Genomic DNA, 27718 nt, shown 5'->3' on the forward strand with positions numbered 1-27718 from the left:
ACCTAGGGTCAATGCTAGGGGTAGAGGGCCCAGCACCAGACTTAGTACGCTTCCTAAATTTCAAACTAATATTATATTGAGAAATAAACAAGCATTATAAGAAATAAAGTTTAGGAGGGGATAGACATTTTACCGAGGGGCCATTGAAAGAAATTTTAGAACTGACGACCTCGGTTGAGTCACGACTCCGTATTAACCGCGGAAAATTTAAATTTTGAAAGTCTTCGCAGGTAAGCTTAGAAGCTTTAAGGAAAACTTGAGTGCAAGGGTAGGGGGCGCCTGCTGGCCCCTATATATAAGGGAGTCCGGGCGCCCGGACGTGTTCCGGGTGCCCGGGGTCGTGTGAGGCGGGGCGCCCGGGTACGCTGCGGGCGCCCGGGGTCTGAATACCGGGGGCGCCCACCCCCGGTTTTTGACCTTTGTATATATATAATTAATATTATTATTATTATTATTAAGGTTTTAATTAACTTAAAGATGCTTAAGTAAACATGTTTAATTGAGAATTAATTCAAATTTTGAAATTGAGTTTTAAAATAATTTTGAAATTGAGTTTAAAATAATTTTGAAATTGGGTTTAAAATAATTTTGAAATTGGGTTTAAAATAATTTTGAAATAATTTTGTTGAATTAACTTGATTTAAGTCAATTTTAATTTAGTCATCTCACCCGATCTAAATTTTCAATCAGGGAACCCTATAATTGTTGTGAGATGAATTGAGGTTCAGTTTAAGGAATTTGTTTAACTTTGTGTTAGATTCAGGTTTAGCTTTGGGTTTAACAATTAAGTATTCTTTGGATAAACTTCTGGGCTATGGTGAGTCACAAGGAACTCATTAAAGTAACCATGCCTTCGAGGTTTTCCAAATAGTCCTACCCATTAAGCTTAATACTAAACCTTGGTCTAACTAGTTAGGATCCATTTAAGGGTAGCTTCGGTTAGTTCCACTTGGCCAAATGCACCAGGTCGAAGTCATATCTTCCTAGACATGCGATGCCCAAGCTTCCCTAACGTACTATCATCCAAGAACTTCACCAGTACCGTGGGTCAAGTTAAACCTAGCTCATTTTATCTAACCTTAATTACCTTGCCGGGTAGTCTGCTCTTGGTTACCCTTATCGGGTGGATTAAGTTTGGAGGTGCCAGATAATCTGGAGCCTTCCTTTGGATTTTAATTTGATTAAATTCGAATTTAACTTTAATTTCGATATTTTAATTTCGAATTTTGAATTTTTTAATTTTTAATTTTTAATTTCGAATTTTGAATTTAATTTTTGAATTTATAATTTAATTTCAAATTTTGAATTTAATTTTTGAATTTATAATTTAATTTCGAATTTTGAATTTGAATTTATAATTTAATTTCGAATTTTGAATTATTTTCGAATTTTGAATTTCATTTTAAAATTTAATTTCAAATTTTGAATTATTTTCGAATTTATTATTTAATTTTGAATTTTGAATTATTTGAATTTCGAATTTAATTTCGAATTTTGAATTTAATTTTTGAATTTATAATTTAATTTCAAATTTTGAATTTAATTTTTGAATTTATAATTTAATTTCGAATTTTGAATTTAATTTTTGAATTTATAATTTAATTTCGAATATCGTTTTTCTTTTTGCTCCCCCTGGATCACGACCTCGATATGGTCTATCGAGGTAGTGTATTTGATCCTTCGGGACCCAGTATTGACCAAGTCCAACTTGATTGATCAATTTGGACTTGGGGACCCATGCTTGGACTGAGTTACTACTTTGTTTGTATATTAAGGATAAGTAAGATTTATATTTACTTTTATATCCCAGCCCAGTTCTATTGTAAATGACCCTTTGTGTCCCAAGCATTAAGTCCAAGTTCTTGGAGCCCAAAGAAAACCGTTCTAAGGTAGTTTTTAAATCTTTAACCTGATTTTTTAGACTTGAATTTTCTTCCTCAAGTTTTTGAACTTGAGTTGGAAATTCAGTCTGACTCTGGTCAGGTAAGGGTTTAGTGTCAGCCCCTTCTTTAAGGACAGTTACTTCCTTTAGAAGTGACTTAACTTTCAGGTTTGACTTAGCTAATTCGCGCAATAAGTAACTAACTAAAATGTTTAACCGAGAGATACTTACAGCGGGGTCTGGTCCTTCGGAAATGGATACGGATCCGTGGCTTTGCTCGGACTCCGCCTCAGACTCACTCTCGCTTCCGGATTCGACGATTTGGTCCCGGGCCATTAATGCGAGTAGACTCGTCTGTTCGAGCTCGTCGTCGTCGTCCTCCGATGAAGATTCGTCCCATGTTGCCTTAAGGACCTTTTTCCTTCTTTGCTTTTTGACCTCCTTCAGGTTAGGGCAGTTGGATTTGATGTGCCCTTTTTGGTTGCACCCGTAGCATGTCACTTCAAATTTCATTTTTGAGTTTTGTGAACCTTCCTTTGTTTTCACTGCCTTTTTTAGATCTCTTTTGTTGAAGCCCTTCGTCTTGTAGAGCTTCTTTACGAGGTTTACCAGCTCGGTTGTAACTTCAATGTCTTCATCGTCTGAGTCTGGTTCAACTTCCGACTCCGGCTCCGTTCTTCGTCGTGATCTCGGCTCCCGTGTTCGACTTGTACCTGCAACCAACGCAATACCTTTCTCGGTTGGCTGTGCATTAGTCTGCTCATGAAGTTCAAACTCACAAAATAATTCGTCTAATTTTATTGAAGACAAGTCCTTGGAAACTTTGTAGGCATCTACCATTGATGCCCACAATGTGTTCCTTGGAAACGAGTTTAAAACATACCTTATGACGTCCCGATTCTCTATCTTCTGTCCGATTCCATGAAGAGAATTGAGGATGTCTTGGATTCTCGCATGTAGAGAACTCACCGTCTCGCCTTCCTGCATCTTTAGATTATATAATTTATTAAGTAAAAGATCTCTTTTACTTACCTTGGTGTCGTTAGTGCCTTCGTGGAGTTCGACTAGCTTTTCCCAGAGCTCCTTTGCGGAAGAGAACGGGCCGAACCTGTTGAGTTCTTCTTTGGTAAGGCCGCACTGGAGGGTGTAGGTAGCTTTGGCGTCGGCTTCCACCTTTTTGATTAGAGAGGCGTCCCACTTCTCGCAGGGGGTTGGTTTGCCGTCGTCATCGGAAGGTAACTGAAGTCCCGTCTTAATGATCATCCATGTTTCAAACTGGATCTTCAGATACGTCTCCATTCTTCCCTTCCAGTAGCCGAAATCATCTCCGGATAATAGTGGAGGACGAACAGTACTGAACCCCTCTTGTTGAGCCATTTGTAATATGCAACAAAAATAACAAAAATATATGTTCCAAGACTAAGTCTTGGATTAGTAGTGCGGGAATAAAGAATAGTAATAATTACGAGCTCGAGTGGTGTTGCACCAACTTCGGGCAAAAGCCGATTCGATAAAAGAATTAGAATAAAGCTATAAGGCTAGATTCTAATTGACTCCGAAAAATATAAAATCAAAAGAAAAATTTGTTTTGAAAGGTGGTTGCACCAATTCAAAACAACCCCGCTCTGATACCAATTGTTGGATCGAGACCACGCTAGAGGGGGGTGAATAGCGTTCGTGGCTATTTCTTTCGATTCGTAAAACAAATGAGTAAAAGCGCAGCGGAATGAAGAAATAACAAACACAGAGAGACAAGGAGATTTATTTCGTTCGGAGCCTAAGGCGACTCCTACTCAAAGGCCCGCAATCCTTGATCGCTTTCCGTGGGCAACAACTATAAGCACGATAAAAATATTACAGACTAATTACAATTCAAAGCAGTAAACAGATTATACCGACAACAAAGACTAAATCTGAAGCTCCGGGTTGTCGGGGTGTCGTTGCAGCACTTTCTGGATCAAGTCGTTAGCAGCTTGTTGCAGAGAGATTGCTTAGAAGATTGTTGTTTTCGTTGTATTTTAGCTGCTCCCTTGACCCTCTTTATATATGATATTCCGGGCGCCTGGAGTGTGACGTGGCCAACCATCCAGGATGCTCCACGTGGCGAAGTCACGGCAGGGATAAAGTTTGGTCCCGGGCGCCCGGACCCCTTTTTCCAGCAGGTTCTTCACCTGCAAAACAAGGTTAGTCCGAGCAATAATACCCTGCAAGACAGTGTTAGATTCTGATAAAACATAGTAACGAATAATTGATAGTCTTCGGACTGTCCGAGTCTGACTTCGGATTTCCTACCGGAAATCCTAGGTCGACCCGACGCCTACTGTTCCCTCTACGGGGAACGCGTCCTCACCTACTCCACTCGTTGCCAGTGTCGATCCTCCAGATCGACTGGACTTTTGCTCAGCACTCGATGCTTCCGGACTTTCTGCTGGACATCCGCTTCCCGGCTAGTCCAGACTTTCACCTGGTTCGCGACACCAGGACTTTCTACCTAGGGTTACCACCCCCTAGGATATTTGCCTGAAGCCATCGACCTGCCAAGACTTTTCACATAGGGTTACCACCCCCTATGACCTAGGGTTTCCACCCCCTAGGGTTTTCCACCTGCCTAACCGCAGCTAGGACTTTCCTGAAATACTCATTCAAACATTGTTAGATCACACACTAACTTAACTTTGAATCCTTTGTCATTATCAAAACTAAGGTTCGATCGTCGGATGCTTCTGCACCAACACCCTGGAGCTAGGAATTCAATAACAACTCAAGCAATCATTGTGTAGCCATTCCTAGCAATAGTTCTAAGCTTCCAAAGTGTAAAAGGCTTCTCCGCCTTCAGAGAAGGAAAATTTTTCTACTGAGCTCTTCATCGCCCTGGATTAACAACCGTCTTGGTTGTAACTAGGTTAACTCCCGGTCTTCTCTGTCTTTCTATATTTTCGTATTGCTTTATTAATATCACTATTGCACTAATTGAGTTGAAAGTACGAGGAGGGTAGTTTTAGTTTTGTTTACAGCAGTTCACCCCCCTCTTGTCGGCCTCCGGTGCACCTACATAACCATGTCACATTATCTTTGAATATTGATATATATTCTTTGTGTGTATGTGATGCATGCTAATGTAGGGTAATTAGTGACTTAATGCGTATATGATTCGAATTCACGATTTTATTAGATCTTAATCAAGTCAACTCGATATGCCTACCAAGTTTTGATACCCATCACTACCTCGATCATTTGTTGTTGTTGAATCTACCAAAGCAGAGCAACGCATATTATCTTGGTAAGGTGCGGAGGGACAATCTTGATCCCGCCTATCAAAGCTTGGGTGAGTACAAACTCAATTAGATTGAGTATAACTAGTTAACTCAATTGGATCGAGTATAACTATAGGCATTTTCCAACGGTTGGAAGATAGGATACAAATCACATTTATACTAAATCTTGAGCGATTTAGCCAAAGCTAACTCAAGTTTTAGTATAAATGAGGATCTTGATCCTATAAAAAAGAGTTGCATAGAGATGTAATTGATAATTAGTTATCTACCGATTATACTAAGTCTTGGGCGATTTAGCCAAAGCTAACTCAAGGCGTAGTATTATGTGGATCTTGTCCCACGAGAATTATAGCTAATTGGTATGAATCTAGTAGTGTGGTTTGACCACATCCATGACTTGATTCTACAAAAGCTCTATAATTCAGTAGGAGCATCATTTAGTTAAAGGCCTAATTAAATGATAAATGGAATATGATATTTACTTTCTGTATTATTTCTGTTGTAGATTGCCATGTCGACAAACACGAACACCTTCTCCCTGCGTTCTGTCCTTAACAAGGACAAGCTCAATGGAGCTAATTTCGTGGACTGGTATAGGAATCTGAGAATTGTTCTCACACAAGAAAGAAAACTGTACATCCTGGAGCAGCCCATTCCCGAGGCACCTCCTGCCACTGCCACATGAGCTGACCGAGATGCTTATAAGAAGCATCAAGATGATGCATTAGATGTGTCATGCCTCATGCTCGTGACCATGAACTCTGAGCTTCAGAAGTAACACGAGTTGATGTCTGCTTATGATATGGTTAAACATCTTCGTCAACTATATCAAGGACAAGCGAGGCTGATGAACGGACTCTATATTCTAGACTTAAATAGCCCCATCTATAACATAAGTATCAAAAGGTTCAAGTCAAATGAGATGAACCAAACCTATCTCTGACATTGTCGCTTAGGTCATATAAATGAGAATCGCTTATCCCAGCTCTATAAAGATGGTTTGCTGGACTCATTTGATTTCGAATCATATGAGACATGCGAATCATGCCTACTGGGCAAGATGACCAAGACTCCCTTTAGTGGACACAGCGAAAGAGCAACTGACTTGTTAGGACTTATACATAGTTGTAACGACCACCCTTCTTACTACTACTACTCTCTAAGGATGACCGTTACTTATCTACTAACTCTACTTAACCGGTATAATTAAAATCCTCGAAGAAACCCTACCGAAAAATTCTGGCAGAATCTTCCCTGTACCGGTGACCATAATCATTAATACATGACATAATATACACAGCCACAAGCGGCTGGAACACATATCAATCAACCACGCAGTTTATATATCAAAAAGAAGCATAATACCAAGGAAAAATCAACTGTAACAAATACACGACAAAACAAACCAAATAATAACATGCACAAGTTCTAAATACGTTAAACACTTAAACCAAAACATTCTAAATAAATTCTGGTTCAATCTCTTAGTCTACTCCGTAGTCTAAACATCACACACCATCCGCGCCACCTTGTCGCCTTCCTTGCTATATCTTTTCCTTTCCTATATCTGCAGTAAGAGGAAGTGCAATCTATAAGCAAAATTTGCTTAGTAAGCGCTATCTAACTCACAAAATCACGAATGTGCATGTATACGAAAAGAACTAGAAACTATATGCTCTAAAAAGAAATAAAGCATAAACATAACTGCTCATGTCAAACTAATAGCAAAGAAAAGCTAAGGAATCTACTCATGTAATTCTAATAGCTAATCATGCTACTCATCTAATAGGTAAACATGAAAACTACTCATCCACTAGATAAACATGGTAGAATAAAGAACTAAACTTACTGATTTTTAAAACTATATGAAACTTATTTCATTTTTTCTAACTTAATCTTTAATACTTTATGTTTATGTAAAACTCGTTTTACTTGTTCAAAAACTTATACTTATAATACTTTAAAATAATAATCAACTTCTTCTTGGGCCCAGACATAGTACCATCTTATGCGCGTTCCCTAATAGGTTGGGGTAGCGAGCCACCAATCCTAAAAGAGCAGACCTCGGTCTACCAGGGCCAAGACCTCGGAATTGGACACCTGGATTTGTTTAACGACAAACTCGAAAGTCAGGTACTAGCCTCTTCTTAAAAGTAAAATACTTATAATCTTAATTACTTCTTCTTTAAATGCCTTGGTATTTTAATAGGCACCTTGTGTGCCAAAAATCCCTAAAGTCTTGACTTTGGGATCTACTTAAGGCCTTGGCCTTTTCTTTCTTTTCTTTATCTTTCTTATACTTTTCTTTATCTTTCTTATACTTTTCTTTATCTTTCTAATACTTTTCTTAAACAAGAATGCTTCTTACAAAACTGAAATGTTTAAACAAATTCTAACACTGCAATGCTTAAACAAAATCTACATACAAGTTTAAACAGAAATCTGCATATTAAGCTTAACTAAAATCTGCATATTAAGCTTATCTAAGATCTGCATATTAATACTTTATAAAATCTACATTGATCAACATGTAAATCTCTTTTCTCATCTTCTAAACTAAACTTCTATTCTGAACTTATTACTTGCATAACCAAATCACTCACATACTTCTCACCTTTAGACTAAACTAACCTTAACAATCGGTACAGGAATTATCTTCCTAAATATAGAATCCACTTGATCTCCTGAATAAACTAGTATAAGAGAATGTTATATCTTACATACATCTGATTATATGTAGTGAAACCCAATTGAAATAAATCATATATTCTTCTACCCAGCAGCTCTAATGCATGGATTCTTAATCTAGAAACATAGCTTCAAGTTGTCCATCTGCTTCAAACCTTTTCAAAGCATAATCGATATCCTGCAAACAAAAGGATTAGGTTCTCTTCACTCTTCTTAATCCGCTGATTTAGTTCTAAAATCTCCATCAAAATACCAATCATCAAGCTAAATCCACCGACAGAATCTGTCCAAGATTTTGGATGCTCTCAAAAGAACAAAACCTCCAACCATTGAATCTTAACCTACCAATAATCTATACCTTCCACATTAATTCCAATCCAACAAAACATAAGAAAAGGAAGCAGCAAATGCTAACAAAACTGGAAGGCTAAAACTGTGATACTAATTAAGGTAACAAGGAGATCTAAGTTTGATACCATGTAAAACCTAAGTAAAACTTACACTTGATACACTTCCCATTCTAAATTAATCCTTACTAAGCAGAGCATAAGGAAAATTGCTATTGTTATCACAAAAATTAATACAGTGATGTACTAAAACATGCACCCAATGAATCTACACAATCTAATTCTTCCAACTACGCATAGCATAAGGAAAAGTTGCTCAATAATCTATACCATTACAGGTTCATCGATTGGCAGCAAAAATTCTGAAACTTGCAAGGCTCAAATGATCCGAAAATAGAGAAAGCAAGGAAACTCATGTAAAGCTTCGGGAACAAGGAGAAAATCAAGGATTAAACGTCGGAGCTATCTTACTGCAGGTGAGTAGCAACTTACCTTCGTTTCCTTGACTCACAGCCGAAGGAGGAACCTTCTAGGGTTCGGTTAACTTGAGTTTTCGGCTTCTTCTTGCGCCCACAGATCCCCCTCGACAATGGTGGTCGCACACGGTTGAGGACCCGTCGGAAAAACCCTTCGCCGGCGCCGGAGAGAAGAACCCTAGCCTTGGCTGCGGTTTCGCCCGAGAGAAGCCGCCCGAGCTGCCTTTGTCGCGCGAGAGAGTCGCCGTCGCCGAGAGAGGAAAGGGATCGGGAATTATGAGAGAAATTTCTAGGTTTTTGAAAAAAAAAGAAACTTAATTCCTTTCTTATACTAGGGTTTCCTATTATCTAACTACGGCTTAAGAATATTTCGCACCATATATATTTAACAAAACTTGCTTAGCTCAGTTGGTTGGCTGACTTTGGTTAGGGTCTAGTTTGGTCCGAGATCTTGGGTTCAAAACCTGACCTTAACACTTTTTATTTTATTATATTTTTTTTAAACTTCTTCCTCTTGGTAAAAATACCAAACGAACTCCAAAAATTACGTAAAAATACTCTAAAAATTCCTAAAAATCTCTAGAATATTTTAAAGGTATTTCTAAATATTTTTGAATTATTTTTGGAGCTCAAAATGAGGAAATTTGGGTTGTTACAATAGTGATGTATGTGGCCCTTTCAATGTCGCTGCCAGAGGTGGTTATGAGTACTTCATTACATTTACTGATAATTTCAGTAGATATGGTTATGTGTATCTGATGACACATAAATCACAATCCTTTGAAAAGTTTAAAGAATTTAAGAATGAAGTACAAAACCAGCTAGGCAAGAGTATTAAAATACTTCGATCAGATCGAGGTGGGGAATACCTTATCCATGAGTTTCGTGACTATCTAGCTGAGTGTGGGATTCTATCCCAACTCACTCCTCCTGGAACACCACAGTGGAATGGTGTATCCGAAAGGAGGAATCGTACCCTTTTAGATATGGTATGATCTATAATGAGTCATACAAATCTTTCTATATCCTTTTGGGGATATGCTCTAGACACAATAGCCTTCACACTTAATCGTGTTCCATCCAAAGCTGTGATAAAGACACCATATAGGATATGGACTGGGAGAGATGCTCAGGTGTCTTTTATGAGGATTTGGGGTTGTGAGGCTTACGTTCGATGCCAAGTCTCGGATAAACTAGGACCCAAATCCGACTAGTGCTATTTTATTGGATATCCCAAGGAAATGAAGGGATATTACTTCTACATTCCCAGTCAACACAAAGTGTTTATGGCTAAGACTGAGGTATTTCTAGAAAGGGACTTTGTTTCTAGAAAAACTAGTGGGAGTATGTTCGATCTTGAAGAAGTTCAAGATATGGACCATAGCACTGAGGCCTTGATGGAAGTTGAACTGGAACCACAAAATGTTGTGGATGATGAGATTGTTCCACAAAGAGTTGAGGAACAACAACTAGTTCAAGTAGACCTACCTCTTCGCAGGTCTGATAGGGTATGTCGTCAGCCTGAGAGATACTCATTTCTCTTGTCTGACCATGATGACGTTATGCTCGTTGAGGATGAGCCTACCTCCTATCAGGAAGCTGTGATGAGACCAGATTCTGAGTCATGGCTAGAGGCCATGAGATCCGAGATGGAATCGATGTACACCAACCAAGTATGGACTTTGGTTGATCCACCTGAAGGCGTCAAACCCATTGGGTGTAAGTGGGTCTTTAAGAGAAAGACTGACATGGATGGACTTATTACCTATAAGGGTCATTTGGTAGCTAAAAGTTTTAAGCAAATTCATGGTATTGACTATGATAAAACCTTTTCTCCAGTAGCGATGTTGAAGTCCATTCGGATCATGTTTGCTATTGTAGCATACCACGATTATGAGATCTGGCAGATGGATGTCAAAACAGCGTTTCTGAATGAAAACTTGCTCGAGGATGTGTACATGACACAACCTGAGGGTTTTGTAGATCCACAACATACTGGAAGAGTATGCAAGCTGCATAAGGCCATTTATGGACTGAAGCAAGCTTCTTGAAGATGGAATCTTCGATTCGATGATGTAATCAAACAGTTTGGTTTCATCAAGAATGAAGATGAGCCCTGTGTCTACAAGAAGGTTGTTGGGAACACAGTTGTCTTCCTTGTATTGTATGTGGATGACATACTACTCATTGGAAATGACATCCCTTTGCTGCAGTCTGTAAAGACTTAGATGGAGAATTGTTTCTCAATGAAAGACTTAGGTGAAGCAGCCTGTATTCTAGGCATAAAGATCTATAGAGATAGATCTAAGAGATTGCTTGGCCTAAGTCAAAGTACATATATTGACATGGTATTACTACGGTTTACCATGCAGAATTCCAAGAAAGGATTTCTGCCAATGTCACATGGTGTGAGTCTTTCGAAGACTCAAAGCCCCTCTTCTAGAGAGGAGAGAGACCATATGGATAAGATCCCTTATGCTTCAACCATAGGATCTATCATGTACGTCGTGCTATGTCCTTATCCTGATGTTTCATATGCTTTGAGCATGACGAGCAGATACCAGTCAGATCCAGGTGAACATCACTAGATAGCGGTCAAGAATATTCTTAAGTACTTGAGAAGGACTAAAGACTATTTCTTGATATTTGGAGGCAATAACGAGCTAGCTATAAAGGGTTACAGTGATGCCAGTTTCCAAACTGACTAGGATGATTATAGATCGCAGTCTGGGTTCGTGTTTTGCTTGAATGTTGGTGCTGTGAGCTGGAAGAGTTCGAAGCAGGGCACAGTTGCTAATTCTACAACAGAGGTCGAGTATATTACTGCATCAGAAGCAGCAAAGGAGGCAGTTTAGATCCGCAAGTTCATTACTAAGCTTGGGGTGGTTCCTAGCATAGCCGATCCCATAGAGCTCTATTGTGACAACAAAGGAGCAATTGCACAGGCTAAGGAACCTCGCTCACACCAGCGGACCAAACACATACTACGACGCTTCCATCTCATTCGAGATATCATCGATAGAGGAGATGTGAAGATTTGCAGAGTACCCACAGAGGCTAACGTCTCTGATACCTTGGCCAAGGCTTTGGCACAGAGAAAGCATGATGGTCACACTAGGTCATTGAGCCTTAGAGCCTACACTGATTGGCACTAGTGCTAGTGGGAGATTGTTAGTTAGAGCCCTAGAGCCAATCATATGATGATTGTTGTATGGACTCGATGTATCATATTCCTATATACTTATAAAGGCATTTCTTTATGGTTATTATACTTACTTATATTGGTGTCAAATAACTAAGTATAATAGCGTCCTTGAGTAGAAGATTCTTATCTATATCAATCGATTGGTTGAATTAATAGTGAGATGATATAGAGAACACTACTCTTAATCATTCCTAGCCAAGTATTAACATTCAGGGACAATGTTAATGCACTGAGACTAGCATGTAGGTCAACTCGATGACTTGATCTCACAAGTCATGGATATAGAGATATTAAGTTGACACATGGGTATGCATTGGAGAATATATACTGAATGACCCGCCATGAGAAAGTATCATGGATCGTTATATGAGTGTCATATACTTTCTCATGTGACTATTAGTATGACTATGAGTCCTTGGACCTGAAGTCACCATGGTTCCCTACATAAGGAGTTGCATACTTTGGCTTCGTCAAATGTCACCCGTAACTAGGTGGACTATAAAGGCGATTACTCGGTATGTAACAAATTATGCGGAGAGATGTGAGTGATATAGATGAGATCTATCCCTCCTATATGACAGGAGTGACATCATGATTCTTGATAGAGTGAGACCAGTAAGTGCATGGTCATGCCCAAACGAGTCAATATGAGATATTGAGCTCATTTGATTAGAGTGAGTCTACTTAGAGTTCAAGATATAGATTGATTAGAGGATGACACGGTCTATGCCTCAATTGATCAATCTAGATGTCAAGGATAGAAGGACATTGTCACATATTATAAGAGTCACAATTAGTAGTCACAAGGTGATGTTGGATCTCAACATTCTAATAACTTGGGTAGTAATTGTAGGACCGTCGGGCCGGCGAGAAGGGGGGTTCAATATCCCTAAAAAATAAACAAAATCCCTTCCCGACTTTTCAAACTAACACATGTAAAATAATCAAAGTAGTAAATTAAAAGCAGAAAAGAAAGAGGCACAGTTGTTTACTTGGTTACAACCGAGGAGGTTGTTAATCCAAGGAAAGGATGAAGCACACTATCAATCTTCTTCAGGCGGAGAAGCCTCTTACAGCGTTGGAACACAAAAAGAAAGAAGTTAATCTAAACAGTGGAAAGCACACAAGCATTTTTACAATTTCTGCACTGATTGAAAAGCTTCTGGACCAAGGTTATATTTATAGCCTTGGTCAGGGCTCCTGGAAGGGGTTCCGGGCACCCTGTGGGGATAAAATTTTATCCCCCAACGTTCAGATCGCGTTTGACATGATCTGGTCAACAAATCAGGTCCGAGCGCCCCGGGCTGCTCCGGGTGCCCTGGAGCCAAAAGTCAACAGTGGTTGACTTTTTCGTCCGGGACCTCTGCTCCGGTTCGGTTCGGCTTGGTCCGGGTCTTCTGTTCCGGATCCGTTCGCTTGGGTGATCTCTGCCATCCGGAAAAGGGCTCACCCGAGCCCAACTTCCGGTCTTCTCGAGCGGGCTTCCCTACGACTTCTCGTCCCTCGGAATCGCCGCGTATTTCCTTCTCATCTGTCGGCATACTCATCCGCAGTCTTCGTCCCTCGGACGTACCGCGTGCCGTCCTTCTCGCTAGCTGCGTCTCTTGCTCCCCGAGCAATCTTTCGCTCCGTCTTTCATCTCTCAGAATCACCGCACGCTTCCTTCTCGTCCGCCGGTGTACTCTTCCGCAGCACCTCGTCCCTCGGACTGTCGTCCTTCTCGCTAGCTGTGTCTTCCGCTAGACTACCTGTGATCCTAAGCTCCTGCACACTTAGACACAAGGTTAGTAACAAACAAGACCTAACTTAACTTGTTGATCACACCAAAACAACCTTGGGATTCCAACAATCTCCCCATTTTTGGTGTGAGCAACACAAGTTATGCTAGGGTAAAAATAGATATAAAATAAACTTAACAAAATTTACAATTTAAGTGCAAAAATAAAATAAGTTAATATTTGTTCTACCTCCCCCTAGACTTATACTAATCCTTCTCCCCCTTTGATCACAAACAAAATGGGGTTTCCAGAAAAAAATCTAAGGGTTAAAGACTAAGAAAATTTTTGAGATCCTTAAAAATTTGCAATAATTTTCACATAAAGAGTTTCTGACAAAAAAATTTAAGTAAAATTTTCTAAGTGAAATTACAAAAACTATAACTTAGACGTTTTTTGCAAAAACATTACAAAAATTTCTAAAAAAATTTGAAGTAGAAATTTTCAATTTCATAACAACCTTTAACAAGAAAAATCTTCTGAGAATTTTTATAAGTATTAAAGAAAATTTTCTAAGAGAAAAAAAAATTTTAAGTTAAAAAAAATATTTTTGAAAAAAGATCTTTGAAAAATTTTTCTAAGTACTTAAATTTCTAAGTCAATTTCAAGTAAAAGTATTTTTTTTAAAAAATATTTTAAAAGAATGTTCGAAAAAACTTTGAAAGAATTAATCAATTCTAATTTTAATGCTTTGACAAAAAGTTAATTAAACATTTATTTCAATATTTTGGCTTCCAGGTCGTGGCGAGGCACTAGACCTTTTTGGTTATTGGAGCAACAACCACTTCCTTAGATAAAGCCTCATAGAGAAATTTATTGTTTAATTTTCTCACTGAAAAGCGCTAATTTTAATTTTAAAACTTAGACTAAGCAAAATTTAGGAACCCAATAAAGGTTCCAGCCTACTGGATTAACTAAAAAGTTTTTAGGGACATATTTTCTTGAAATGTTCCTAATTTATCTCGAGTGATATTTAAAGTACCAATTTAAATTATTAAATCTTCTAAAATTGGTTTTAGATGAACATGCATAGTTTTTCAAGTTGTCTATTTAATTTTTCAAATTTTGACTTTCTAATTGTAATTTTTCGTTTTCTAATTTTGATTTATCTAATTCTTCTAAAGGGCAGGATTTAGCTAAAATTATTTTTAAATTTTTTATTTCTTTTTCTAATTTAAGCAGTCTTTAGTTAATAACTTAACAAACTTAAAAAGTTTATCAGGAGGAAGAGAACGTACGTGACTTACCATGTCGAGATCGTTGTCCGTGTCTCCCTCTAAACTGCTGCTTTCTTCTGATGAAGCTCCCCCTTCATCGATGCTCTCGATGCTCATCTCAGAAGAGCTTGAATCGTAGTCGTCTTGATGACTCGCCATAAGTGTGAGTCCGGATAATGCTTCGACTTCCGATTCGGACGACGTATCATCCCACGTCGCTTTTAGGGCCTTGTGCTTTTGAACAGGCTTTTTACCTTTATCTTTATCCTTGTTCTTTAGCTTGGGGCAGTTGTCTTTGACGTGCCCTTCTTTATCGCAATGGTAGCAGTGGATCGTTCTTTTATTTCTACCCGTGGATGGTTAGTTTTTCTAGAATTGTATAACTTCTTAAATCCTCTTACCATCATTACCATTTCCTCGTCGTCGAGAGAAGATTCCGACTCAGGTTCATCTCTCGATGCTTTGAGGGCGATGTTGTTCTTAGGCTCCTTCGAACCTGCGCATCTTGATTCATATACTTCAAATGCCGAGAAAAATTCTTCTAAAGAAATTTTTTCTAGGTCTTTTGAAATATAAAAGGCGTCTACTAGTGATGCCCATTTTGAATTTCTTGGAAAGGAATTTAAAGCGTACCTGAGCAAATCTCCGTTACTTACCTCTTCTTCGAGATTCAAAAGTCCAGTGATGAGCTCTTGTATCCTCGAGTGTAGATGTGCAATTGTTTCACCTTCTTCAAGACGGAGGTTGGTGAGCTGATTGTGAAGTAAGTCCCGTTTCGCAAGCTTGGCTTTGGATGTTCCTTCATGTAGTTCAAGGAACTTCTCCCAAAGCTCCTTTGCCGAGTTGTAGGTGTCAACACGGTTGACTTCTTGTGGCGAAAGTATGCTTAGCAGATAGAATTCTTCTTTCTTGTTTGCCACGTAGTCAGCCTGCTCTTTCTTCGTCCATTGATATTTTACTTTGCCTTCGGGAGCTTCAAAACCGAGTTCTATTGTTAATAATAAATCGAAATCAGTACCGAAAAATACCTCCATACGCTTCTTCCAGCTTGCGAAGTCCCCCTCGAATTTTGGCGGGTAGATGTTAGATCCGACCATCTCGTTGCTTCGTTCGGCGGTTAGTCCTCCTGAAGTGTCTCGGTTCTGATACCACTTGTAGGACCGTTGGACCGGCTAGAAGGGGGGTTGAATAGCCGTAAAAAAAATAAACAAAATCCCTTCCCGACTTTTCAAATTAACACTTGTAAAATAATCAAAGCAGTAAATTAAAAGCAGAAAAGAAAGAGGCACAGTTGTTTACTTGATTATAACTAGGGAGGTTGTTAATCCAAGGAAAGGATGAAGCGCACTATCAATCTCCTTCAGGCGGAGAAGCCTCTTACAACGTTGGAGCACAAAAAGAAAGAAGTTAATCTAAACAGTGGAAAGCACACAAGTGTTTTTACAATTTCTGCACTGATTGAAAAGCTTCTAGACCAAGGCTATATTTATAGCCTTGGTCGGGGCGCCTAGAAGGGGTTCCAGCCGCCCTGGGGGGATAAAATTTTATCCCCCAACGTTTAGATCACGTTTGACGCGATCTGGTCAACAAATCAGGTCCGGGCGCCTCGGGCTGCTCTGGGCGCCCCGAACTGCTCCGGGCGCCCCGGAGCCAAAAGTCAACAGCGGTTGACTTTTTCGTCCGGGACCTCTGCTCCGGTTCGGTTCGGTTCGGCTCGGTCCGGGTCTTCTATTCCGGATCCATTCTCTTGGGTGATCTCTGCCATCCTGAAAAGGGCTCACCCGAACCCAACTTCCGGTCTTCTCGAGCGGGCTTCCCTTCGGCTTCTCGTCCCTCGGAATCGCCACGTGTTTCCTTCTCGTCCACCAGCGTACTCATCCGCAGTCTTCATCCCTCGGACGCACCGCGTGCCGTCCTTCTCGCTAGCTGTGTCTCTTGCTCCCCGAGCAATCTTCCGCTCCGGCTTTTGTCCCTCAGAATCACTGCACGCTTCCTTCTCGTCCGCCGGTGTACTCTTCCGCAGCACCTCGTCCCTCGGACTGCCGTCCTTCTCGCTAGTTGCGTCTTCCGCTCGACTACCTGTGCTCATAAGCTCCTGCACACTTAGACACAAGGTTAGTAACAAACAGGACCTAACTTAACTTGTTGATCACACCAAAACAACCTTGGGGTTCCAACAGTAATGATGTGTTGCTAGATACTGCTCATTACTTATGCTTCTAAATGGGTTTAGGAGCATTGGCAACGTTACAAGAACCTATAGGGTCACACACAAAGGGCAATTAGATGGAGATTAGGTTCATATGATAAACCAAGAGGATTAGGTTCATATGATGAACCAAATTGGATTAAGAGTAATCCAAATTAGATTAATTGAGTTGGACTCAATTTGATTCATGTGTTGAATGAGTCTAATTTAGATTATGACTCATTGAATCAATTTAATTCAATGAATAGAGATTCATTAAATCAAATTGACTTGAATCAATGGTTAGATTTGATCAATCATGGGAGATAAGTGGGTCAAGTTTGACTTGACTTGAGAGGGAAGATGAAGGGTCAAGTTTGACTTGACCAAATGCCACCTCATTGTGACTTGGCATGGGGCTGGCCAATGATGGTGTTTCACATCATCATGGCCACATAATTGTATGTCATCTCATGAGGGAGACCAAGAGCCATGACTCTTGGTATTACATGGAGGTATAAAACCTCTAGAAAAGTGGTTGGCCACTTTATGCGAAGCAATCAATTGCTCATTCAAGACATCATCTTCTTCCTCCTCTCTTCTCATCTCTCCCTCGCCTCCATTGTCTAGCCACCCAAGAGTGCTAGCACACTCTAAGTGGTTTTTCTCCATCTTTTGTCCGTGTGGATACTTGTAGAGGAGTGTTCACTTGACACTCTTCGAGATCCGGCACCTTTTAGACAAGCGGGATAAGCGAAGGGCTTCGCTACAAAGGTATAATCTCTACCATGTAGATCTAGTGTAGATCTAGGAGAAAACTATGTATATGTAAAATTTTTATCTTCGTACGGATCCGTGGCAAGAACTTCGGGGTTTCTGCAACGCAAAAAGTGATTTTTGCGGCTCGAAAGTTCCTACAATCACACCCCCAGACTTAAAACCTTTGCTTGTCCTCAAGAAAAACCCGCAATCTAGATTCATGTGGTTAGATAGTATATCATAATCTCTAGCAAGTTAATCTAATTTTATCAAATGATTTCATTGGTGAGCAAGATACAAAAGTAGTTTAAGTATGACCTAAGTAGTAGTCCTCCGTGCTCAGTGCAAAGGTGACCTAAATTTATCAAGTTTCAATCCCTAAGTCTAGTCAAGTTATCATAAAATTGTGTTCCTTATTCATCCGACGATAGACACTTACCTGCCACACGCAATGTTCATTCCCCTCAAAAATGCTATGCATCGTCTACACAAGGTCTCAAAGGAATACTCAGTATCAAGAAAAACATAGCATTCATTTCCCCAGTAACCTAACTCAGTCTCAAAGGGGTGAATTGCTAGTTTCCACTCACGACAACAATTTTTTTATCTCTTATTTTTATTTCTTTATTTTTTTTTGAATGTTTGCAAAGTACCAAACTTGAACAAACTTTCAATTTTTTTTTTGGGATTAATTTTTTCCAAATGAGCTTACATGATCTGAGTTTATCCAGTAACCAAAATATAGTTGAGAGGTCACCATAGAAGCACAAGTACTAGTCCAATTCTATGAATCATGACTATTTTAGAGTTATCAACCATCAAAAGTAGGCATAGTGTATAGAGGTCCTAAAACAAGGCCAATACTTAAACTATTATAGTAAAAGCATTGCTCACTTCATGCTATCAAAGATAGAAAAAGATACATCACTAAACATAATTAACACATGAACCACATAAAATCTAGAATAGACGTGTTATCATTAAGGAATAAGCAATCATAATATGATGTAGAATGCAACTAGTAAAAATTTTATTATGTAAAAAGAAATAAGCACTAAACCAAATGCATCTAATGCATCCCCCCAGACTGAAACTTTTCATTGTCCCAATAAAAACTAGAAAAAATGTGGAAGAGATTTAAAGTAAGAGAGGTTACCAAGTGATGGGCTCCAAATGGTTGACATTCATGTTTTAGAAATACTCCTCTATCCAATGCTCACATTTCTCCACAACTTTGAATTCTACACAAATAAGATAGACAAGAAAAATTAAGTAGAGGATATGATTTATTATCAATGAAGTAAAAACAAACTAAAACTAAAATGAAAGCAAGATTGAACTTGGGTTACCTCCCAAGAAGCGCTTGTTTAAGGACATTAGCTCGACTACCTCATTAGATTCATCGAAATCTCGCTCTTGGAGGGGTAAGATAGTTCAACACCCTCCTACCAAGGGCTCTTATTATGGAGAGAGCTTTCATCAAAGGAGCTACAGAGTAAAGTGTAACTTTCTCCATCTTCGTCTTCTTTGAAGTTCTTTCAGGTGGTCGAAGACGGTTCAGTCTAAGCTTCCAAATATAGGCCCCATGAAAATCTGCACACCCAAAAGAAAGGCAAATCTCCCACAAACGTGTTAGATAAGATGGAACCATAACCATATTAAAATAAGCAAAATAAGAAATAAAAACTGAATCACATCCAATAAAGTCAATGATGGGTACCTCTATAATGTTTTCCAAAGGATCACAAAAAATACTAACCTTGATTTGCCGAGTGATACCTGAAACTACTAAACCTATGGATGTGACTTCCTCTGAAGCAAATGATGGTTCTGGTTCTGGCTCAGGTGTTGATGCTATAAAAGGCGGTGATTCTTAGGGCTTCGCTTCCATTGCAAAAGTCCCTACACATTTATCATTAACCAATTCCATTCTTACAAATTTCATATCATCAATTGGTTGTGTGATCGACGGAGGTGATTCTTGAGATACTGCTTCCAAAATACAACTCCCTATACATTCTTCAATATTATCATCATCAACAAAAGCATAAAAAAAAAACCAACATCAATATCCTCAGTGGGAGAATCATCTATAGGAGGATCACTAACTTCATTTGCAGTTTCAAGTTGATCTACCACATCACATTCATCATCTGAAAACTCAATTTCATCATAGCACCCTGTAAATCCAGAAGGTAGATTTGAAAACTTATTGTTTGCTGCATTATCATCACAATCATCATCTGAAGAGTCCTCATCTTCATATATGTCCAGAAATCTACACTCAACCATATTGGTGTCACAGAATTTGCCCAAGTCTTCGTTTTCGTTGGCCCTCACTAGCCTTTGTGGAAAATGAACCTTTAGTGAAGGTCTTGGGAAAGGTTGAGCTTGTGACAGAGGTTTAAACTGCTTGTCTAGTGATGGCGTGATCAACCGTTGAGGGAAAGGTACTTGTGGCCTTTGGGAACTTCCTGGAGAAATGGAATTGAGTTCTTGTGATCTTTTATTATTCTTCTCCTCAATTCTAAACATGTCCTTCTTCAGAAGTTCTTCATGATTCTTTCCCTTTCTCAACTCAATATCATTACAAATCTCACTAGATTTAGTCTACAAAGGAGGGGGATATTCTTTGAACCATTCGAAACTATGCTCTCAATCTTTGCCCCCAAATGTTTGAACTCCTCATTCTGTGACTTCTGAATTTCGACATTCTTGGGTGGTTGAATTGCATTTCGTTTGACAGACTCTCTAGTACATATGGCTTGTACTTCTTGAATTTCTTAGGGAGATTCCATCCAACTTTTGCTTGACCATCCATGAAGGTTCAATGTCACTCGATCAATTAATGTATAAGCTTCCTCTATACTCTTGTCCATAAATGAACCTCCAGCTGATAAATCTAACAAACACTTATATGAAAAAGAAATTCCCCTATAGAATATGTGTAGAATCAACCATTTCTCCAAGCCATGGTGAGGGCACTGTTAGCATTTCGAGCCGTAAAAACCACTTTTTGCGTTGCGGAAACCCCGAAGCTAGCCACGGATCCGTGCGAAAATATATAAAATAATCTTGTACATGTTTGTCTACATTAGATCTACCTTAGATCTACATGAAAAGAGCATTACCCTTGCAGCGATGCCCTTTGCTTATCCCGCTCGTCCAAAGGTTGCCGGATCTCGTAGAGTGTCAAGTGAACACTCCTCTACACGTATCCACATGGACAAAAAGGTGGAGAGAACAACTTAGAGTGTGCTAGCACCCTTGAGAAGTCTGGTCAATGGAGGATGAGAGGGAGAATATTCCCTACCACAAAACAGTTATTCTCTGATAGGCAGTTACGATTCACTGACATTGTTTGTCACTTAGCGCTTTCCATCTCGCCCAAGTTTAGCTACGGATAGCTCAGGATGACCATTTAGAGATACCACCTGACTTGAGTCTTAATGAGGAGGTTGAGCCATGGCAACCCGCCTAGGCTTTATCTATTATCTGTATCTGAAACTGTGACGAGGGACCCATCCTTCATGCCTTGATCGTTGCAGGGCCGACCAGGAGTTGTTTTAGTGATACCCGGCCTGCTCACACGGCCCGAGCTAGGAAAGTCCGTTTAATCGGGGGCAGGTCAAAAAGTAATCCAAGGAACCTCATACATCTCAGATCTGGGGACTTGCCCTACCTGTGCCCAACCAGAAATTATGCGACTGATAACTTGAGGCGGTCTAACTCACTCATTCTCCTAACTGTTGACTGTCATGCCCCCTTAACTTCTGACCACCACGCCCCCTTGACTTTTGACTGCTCTTGACTGTCATGTCCTCTTGACTTTTGATTGTCTGGCCATATCGAGCCCCGCCTTTATGCACCGTATCAGTAGGGTTTCCCACTAGTTCGATCGAAAAAACTAACTATCCAAAGTTTCTTGGGTTCATTCTACAACTGGAGCACTGGACCAATTTTTAAAACCTGTTTTAAGAAAAGTTTTTCATTTGTTTACTACCTTCCCTAATCTTTGACTCTTCGAAGAATGAGTGCAGTTAGTTTATGTAATGGTGTTACTATCAATAAATTGGGATTAATTCCTAACGGATGTAACATGCTTTGTTGGTTATCTCAACCTCTTCTTGCATGTACTATTATTGATGGACAAAACTCCCATGATTTACCTCCCTTCCAGACAGTGGAGGGTCACCCTGGAGGATCCGTCGAGATGACGATTTTACTTTTTAACTACCAATGACACATGCAAAATTACTAATTTTGGAAACATTAATAATCTCTGTCTAGATTCGAGCACTTTTCAAATGTGTTGCCCATAATTTGCAAAATCATGATCTTACGCAAGATCAATTTAAGGTCAGATTGGATCGGTCAAAATCGTATGATCTTATAAAAAATCCTTGAAATTTTATTGTACATGATTAATATTTAGAAAAAAAAACTAAACAGATCATTTACATATAAATAGATTAATAATTTTACATATACATACAATCGTTGACACTCAACATCACATTTGACATTATTACATGCATAAATTTAAATTAATTAGTAATTTAACTATCATTCTAACAAAAAACACACAATGATATTTATATTTTCATATTACAAAATTAAAAAGTATAAAATTTCTACTAATAGAATAATAATAATCCCATCAACCTCAAGAATCTTTTGAAACATTTGATTGAAAAATCTTTTGAAACATTTGATTGAAACACGCTGTCAGAAATAATCTTTTAAAGACCTGTTGATTCCGTAGCATACTAGATAATAGACATCTAAAAACTCATCATTTTAGGATAAAAAAATGATGGAATATTGTTGATTAAAAACTAACTCAAAAATAACTAAATAAAGAAATGATGGAATATTGTTGATTAAAAACTAACTCAATAATAACTAAATAATTTTTAAATAGTTTCAAAACTCTAATCCTAACTCTAAAAAATGAACATAACCTAAATTATAAAATAGTTCAAAAGATAATAAAAAAGTTAAAAATCTTCCGAGCCTCCGAAAAATCTTTAAATGATGTTTTTTTTAGACTAAAACTAAGAAGTTAGGAGTTTTACTGGATAATCAATTGTAGATCTTTGAACATGTTTCAATTTGATATATTATGGATCCCGTGATTTAACATAGGTCAAGAGTTATTACTTCTAAAACTTTGAATCGATTCTACTGATTCTGCGAATCTTGCTATGATTCCACTACAAAAAATGATTATGCATAATCCATGATTGATTCAGTGTTCTGGATCATAGGATTGTACGATCCTACGATCCAGGATCAGGATTTTGCAAACCATGGTCTTATTTGAGCATATACTTTTTTTTTTTTTTTGATAATTTAGGTATCCAGTTCTTATGATCCGATTAATCCTGAAGTTGACCAACTCGGCCCCATAACCATCAAAGTAAATTAGAAAGTACAGATGTGTTATGACGAATAGCTCAGTGTGATAATTTTTTCAAACTCCCCCGATGTAATGTACCCTGAGTGAGATTTGAACTTTCATTGCCTAGGGAGCTCATCCCAACTATCACCATCGCACTATAGTCAAAGGGGGATGCCCCCATGACAATAGCTGAGGTGGTAAGTAGATGAAGATTTGCCACTGAGGTTGAGGGGTAGAATTTAGGGACTCACGGAATGTAAATCCCTACACTCCCTCTAACTTACCCTCCCATCTATTTATCTTGTTAGTCACTGTGATTTATCTTCTCCATGTTGATCCTGGAGAAAATTGGTGGGGCACTAGAGGCGAGCGCTTTGTTGTTGCCACTATAGTCTCGATGACATAATATATCTTTTTCGTGATTGAACAAGTAATTGTTGGAGTTTCTTTGTTGTGATTTACTCAATGATCAAATTCCCTTGGAAAGAAGAAACAAACAAGTTGCTAGTTAATTCTTATGGTTGCACTTGCCCCTCGGCCATGATCCAGTCGTAAGAGAAGGATGATTCACATACAATGAGGGATACAAATTTCACGTGGATATTTTTTAATATCCATAAAGTACGAATCACTGATGACGATGAGGTGTCAAGTCAGGATTTACCTACATTTTTCAGATTTACCTAGTGATTGATCAATGGGGTTGATTGCCCATTTTCAAGATTAATTTTATCATAAGAATTGAATACTTGGTTAAAAAAAAACATACAGCTATATTTACATATATAAAAATGCCCTAAGCATCACATGTCATTGTAGAATTGATCATTGTATATTCCTGCTATTTAAGTTTGGTTTAAAAGAAATAAGAACAAAATTTAAGAGAAGAAAATTTAAATTTCTCCTATATCTTGCGTGACGCGCACAGGTGGGCGTCACGAGCTTTGTTTTTTTTTTATTATTATTTTTTAAATTTTGAATTAAAAAAATAATTAAAATATTTTTTTAAGATTTTATTTCTAAAATTCATGCTTCTCAATTAGTTTATAATTTATAAATTATTTTTTTTAATTAAGTCTATAGGATTTAAATTTCTCAATTGGATTATAATATTTAATAAAAAAATTAAAAATAAAATAAATTTAAATATTTATAGAGTATTGTAATATATTTAAGGGATATATTGATTTTTTAAATTTAAGAGATTTTATTTTAGGATTGATATTTCTGATTATAATTTTTAAATTATTTTTTTTAAGAATTCTCTTTAAAGTTAGACTTCCCAATTGAATTATATACGTATTCTTTGTGAAGACCCGCGGGGTAAATATTATTCGCTGGCCCAAACGGGTTAATCACGTTCACTGTTCGAATCTAGTGGCAGTATGGACGCTGACGACGCCTTCCCACGGATTTCTTTTCGGGTATAAGAATCCAGGTTGTTGCTAACGCAGCCAGAGTGGCCCAACGGAAGATGAAGCTAGTGAAGAATCCGTGTTTGCGTTTGATGGCTCTCCGCCTCCGCCACGCCGCCTCCTCTTCTACCGCCGTCTATTGCGATGGTGGCGTAGGCACACGGAGCGACGTGAAGCACCTCTTAACTGAGAAACCCTCTCACAATGCCTCACTTCGGCACCCTAACTACCAGCTCCGCTCCCTGCTCGGCTCCGCTTCTCCCGGCCGCCTCTCCGCCGCCTTGTCGATCCTCCGCGGCATGCTTTCCCCCGACTCCGCTTCCCCACCTAACGCCGCCACTCGGTCGATCGTTTTCACCAGCCTGACCACGCGAAGCCAGCCCCTGGACGAGGAGTCCCTCGCCCTCCTCGTCGAGATAGCCAAGATGGGATTTTTTCCGCACGACGCCATCCTGTTCACTCAGTTCATCGACAAGCTGTGCCGCGGCGGTGCCACCTCCGGGGCCTGGGATTTCTTCCACGCGGTAAAGGATGCTGGCGGCTCGATCGAGGCCCCTGTGTGCAACGCCCTCTTGACTGGCCTCGCTACAATTCGAGACTTCGGAAGGATGAATCTTCTGTTTTCAGAGATGAAAAGCTTGGGCGTGCGCCCCAGCATAGTCACCTTTGGTATACTCATCAATCGCCTCTGCAAATCCCGTTTCCTCGACGATGCACTGAACGTGCTTGACGCAATGTCAAGCCCAGATTCGGGAGTGTCCCCTGACACAGTCATTTTTAACACTCTCATCGATGGGCTCTGCAAGGCAGGAAGGCTTCAGGATGGTCTCTCCTTGCTTGATAGGATGAAATCAAGCCATGCTTGTGATCCTGACTGTGTGACTTACAGCAGCTTGATCAATGCCTTCTGCAAGGCTGCAGAGTTGGACATGGCTCATGAATTGCTTACCAGGATGGAGAAGGAAAGGGTGGCTGTTAATGTGGTTACGCTGAATACATTTGTAACTGGAATGTGCAGGCATGGGATGATCGGAAATGCCCTTGATTTCTTTCAAAAGAAAAAGGTCGAGTGGCCAGAAGTTAAAGGCAATGCTGTCACCTATATCACCCTTATTAGTGCTTTCCTTCATTCCAACAATGTAGGAAAGGCGACGACATTGTTTGATGAGATGATCAAGGAAGGAGTTTCCCCAGATTCTACGACATACTTCACTCTCATCTCTGGGTTGACTAAAGTTGGTAAACTGGATGATGCTTATTCGAATGTGTTGTTCATGAGAAAGAATGGTTTTAGAGTAGACATAAAGAGCTATAACACTTTGATCAGTGGGTTTTGCAAGAAGAAGAGGTTGGATAAGGCATTCGAGATACACAACGAAATGTGCGAGGCAGGTCTTACTCCTGATATCTGGACATACAATACTTTGATCAGTGGGTTTTGCAAGAAGAAGAGATTGGATAAGGCATTCGAGATACACGACGAAATGTGCAAGACAGGGCTCAGGCCTGATATCTTCACATACAATAGTTTGATTGATGCTTTCTGCAAGGCTGGTGATTTTTCGAAGGCTAATAAATTCCTCAATAAAATGGTCGACGATGGATGCAAACCTGATGTTGTCACTTACAGAACTCTGGTCAATGGTTTCTGCAAAGCTGGTGATCCTGACCAGGCCATGAAGATCTTCAGGAGCATGGATGTGTCAGTGGTGCCGGCTAACACTGTTATTTATAACATCCTCATTGATTCTTATTGTAAGAATCAAAAAGTTGATGCCGCAATAGACCTTTTCGACGAGATGCAGAAACAAGATATATTGCCCGACGCCATGACCTACACCTCCATTTTCAAGGGTCTTAAGGACCATAACATGTCTGATAAAGCCTTAGAGCTTATGGACAAGATGAGTTCGCAGGGATGCAAACCAAACTATGTGACAATGGATGTTCTCATGGACTGGTTAACTACGATTGGTGAGATTGAGAGACTGAGACTATTTGTGCAACAGACAACATCTTCTGATATCAACTCTGGCAATATTGATGTTTAATCTTATAGATGCTTCTTATTTAATGTTGAGTTGTACCATACATGAACAAATGAAACGAGAGATTTTTTAGTCGCAGAATTTATTATTCCGTATGCAAAAGTTATGCATAAGCTTCTACACAGTATGATTTCTGAAGCTCATTTTCATAATTCAAACAATAACCTGAATCTACAAAAAAAATTTGGTGGAGATTTGATTTCGGAACTCTGTTGCAGTTTTTTGTTGGACAAAATCTTTGTATAATTGCACATTTTAATTTGTAATCTCAAAACTGTTTAGTTCCATAAGTGTTTCCTTTTCTCATCCTAATCATTTTCTGCCCTTCAAAGATTTCATAAAGTTCAATGTCCCAAGTTGCAGCTTTTCTGTGCTTTCTGTAGAACGGTATTAGTGCGAAGAGTTCGATTAGGACACTTCACATCTACCTAGAAGTTAGATTTTCTGTAGATTTTCCTTTGAATAGAAGTGTCATATTATAGCCTATTTCGATCGAGTCATCTAACCGCAACGATGCTATCATCTTTCTTCTCAGGCATTCAATTCTTGCTCGTCTCTAGGACCTTCTTTTCTTTCACCACATGGCCAACGATATTTGACGTAGATAGCACTAAATCTATTATGGTTAGATCGATATCAGATCAAATATGCTTTTCGGGAATGTGTTCCTATAGTAAGCTAGCTTGGGCAAAATATGAGGGGTCATAACTAGAGGAGTACAATTTGAAGTTGATCGAGGTTGCACTAAAGGTCATGATGGCGTCCTTCACCTGCATGGGCTCCTCCTCTCTTTCCTTTGGAGCTACCGCAATTTCGTTGTCCGGTTGGTCCACTCCAGGTGTTTTGTGATTAAAAGTGTCAATTAGGAGTTGGCATTGCTAGCGTAACCCTCCGACGGTCAAATTAGCGCTGGGCCAAAATGTGAAGCTCACTTGTCTGTGCAAGAAAGTAAAAGAGGTCAAAGAAGAAGAAAATAGCCTTCATACTTTTGCTTACCTTTGTGAAGCCTTATACATCCGCGGAGGTAAAAGGTCCATGT

General features: G+C 39.1%; 1 protein-coding gene across 1 annotated transcript; it reads left to right on the plus strand.

Annotated features, from left to right (window-relative positions):
• The first annotated feature begins 24655 nt into the window (after positions 1-24655).
• Positions 24656-26772, plus strand: LOC122040788 (pentatricopeptide repeat-containing protein At3g61520, mitochondrial-like). Its single transcript, XM_042600225.1, has one exon. It carries the CDS (start codon positions 24691-24693, stop codon positions 26680-26682), a length of 1992 nt encoding a protein of 663 aa, XP_042456159.1. The 5' UTR covers positions 24656-24690; the 3' UTR covers positions 26683-26772.
• Positions 26773-27718: the final 946 nt, after the last annotated feature.

Source organism: Zingiber officinale, chromosome 2A (genome assembly GCF_018446385.1).
Source record: "Zingiber officinale cultivar Zhangliang chromosome 2A, Zo_v1.1, whole genome shotgun sequence".
NCBI lineage: Eukaryota > Viridiplantae > Streptophyta > Magnoliopsida > Zingiberales > Zingiberaceae > Zingiber > Zingiber officinale.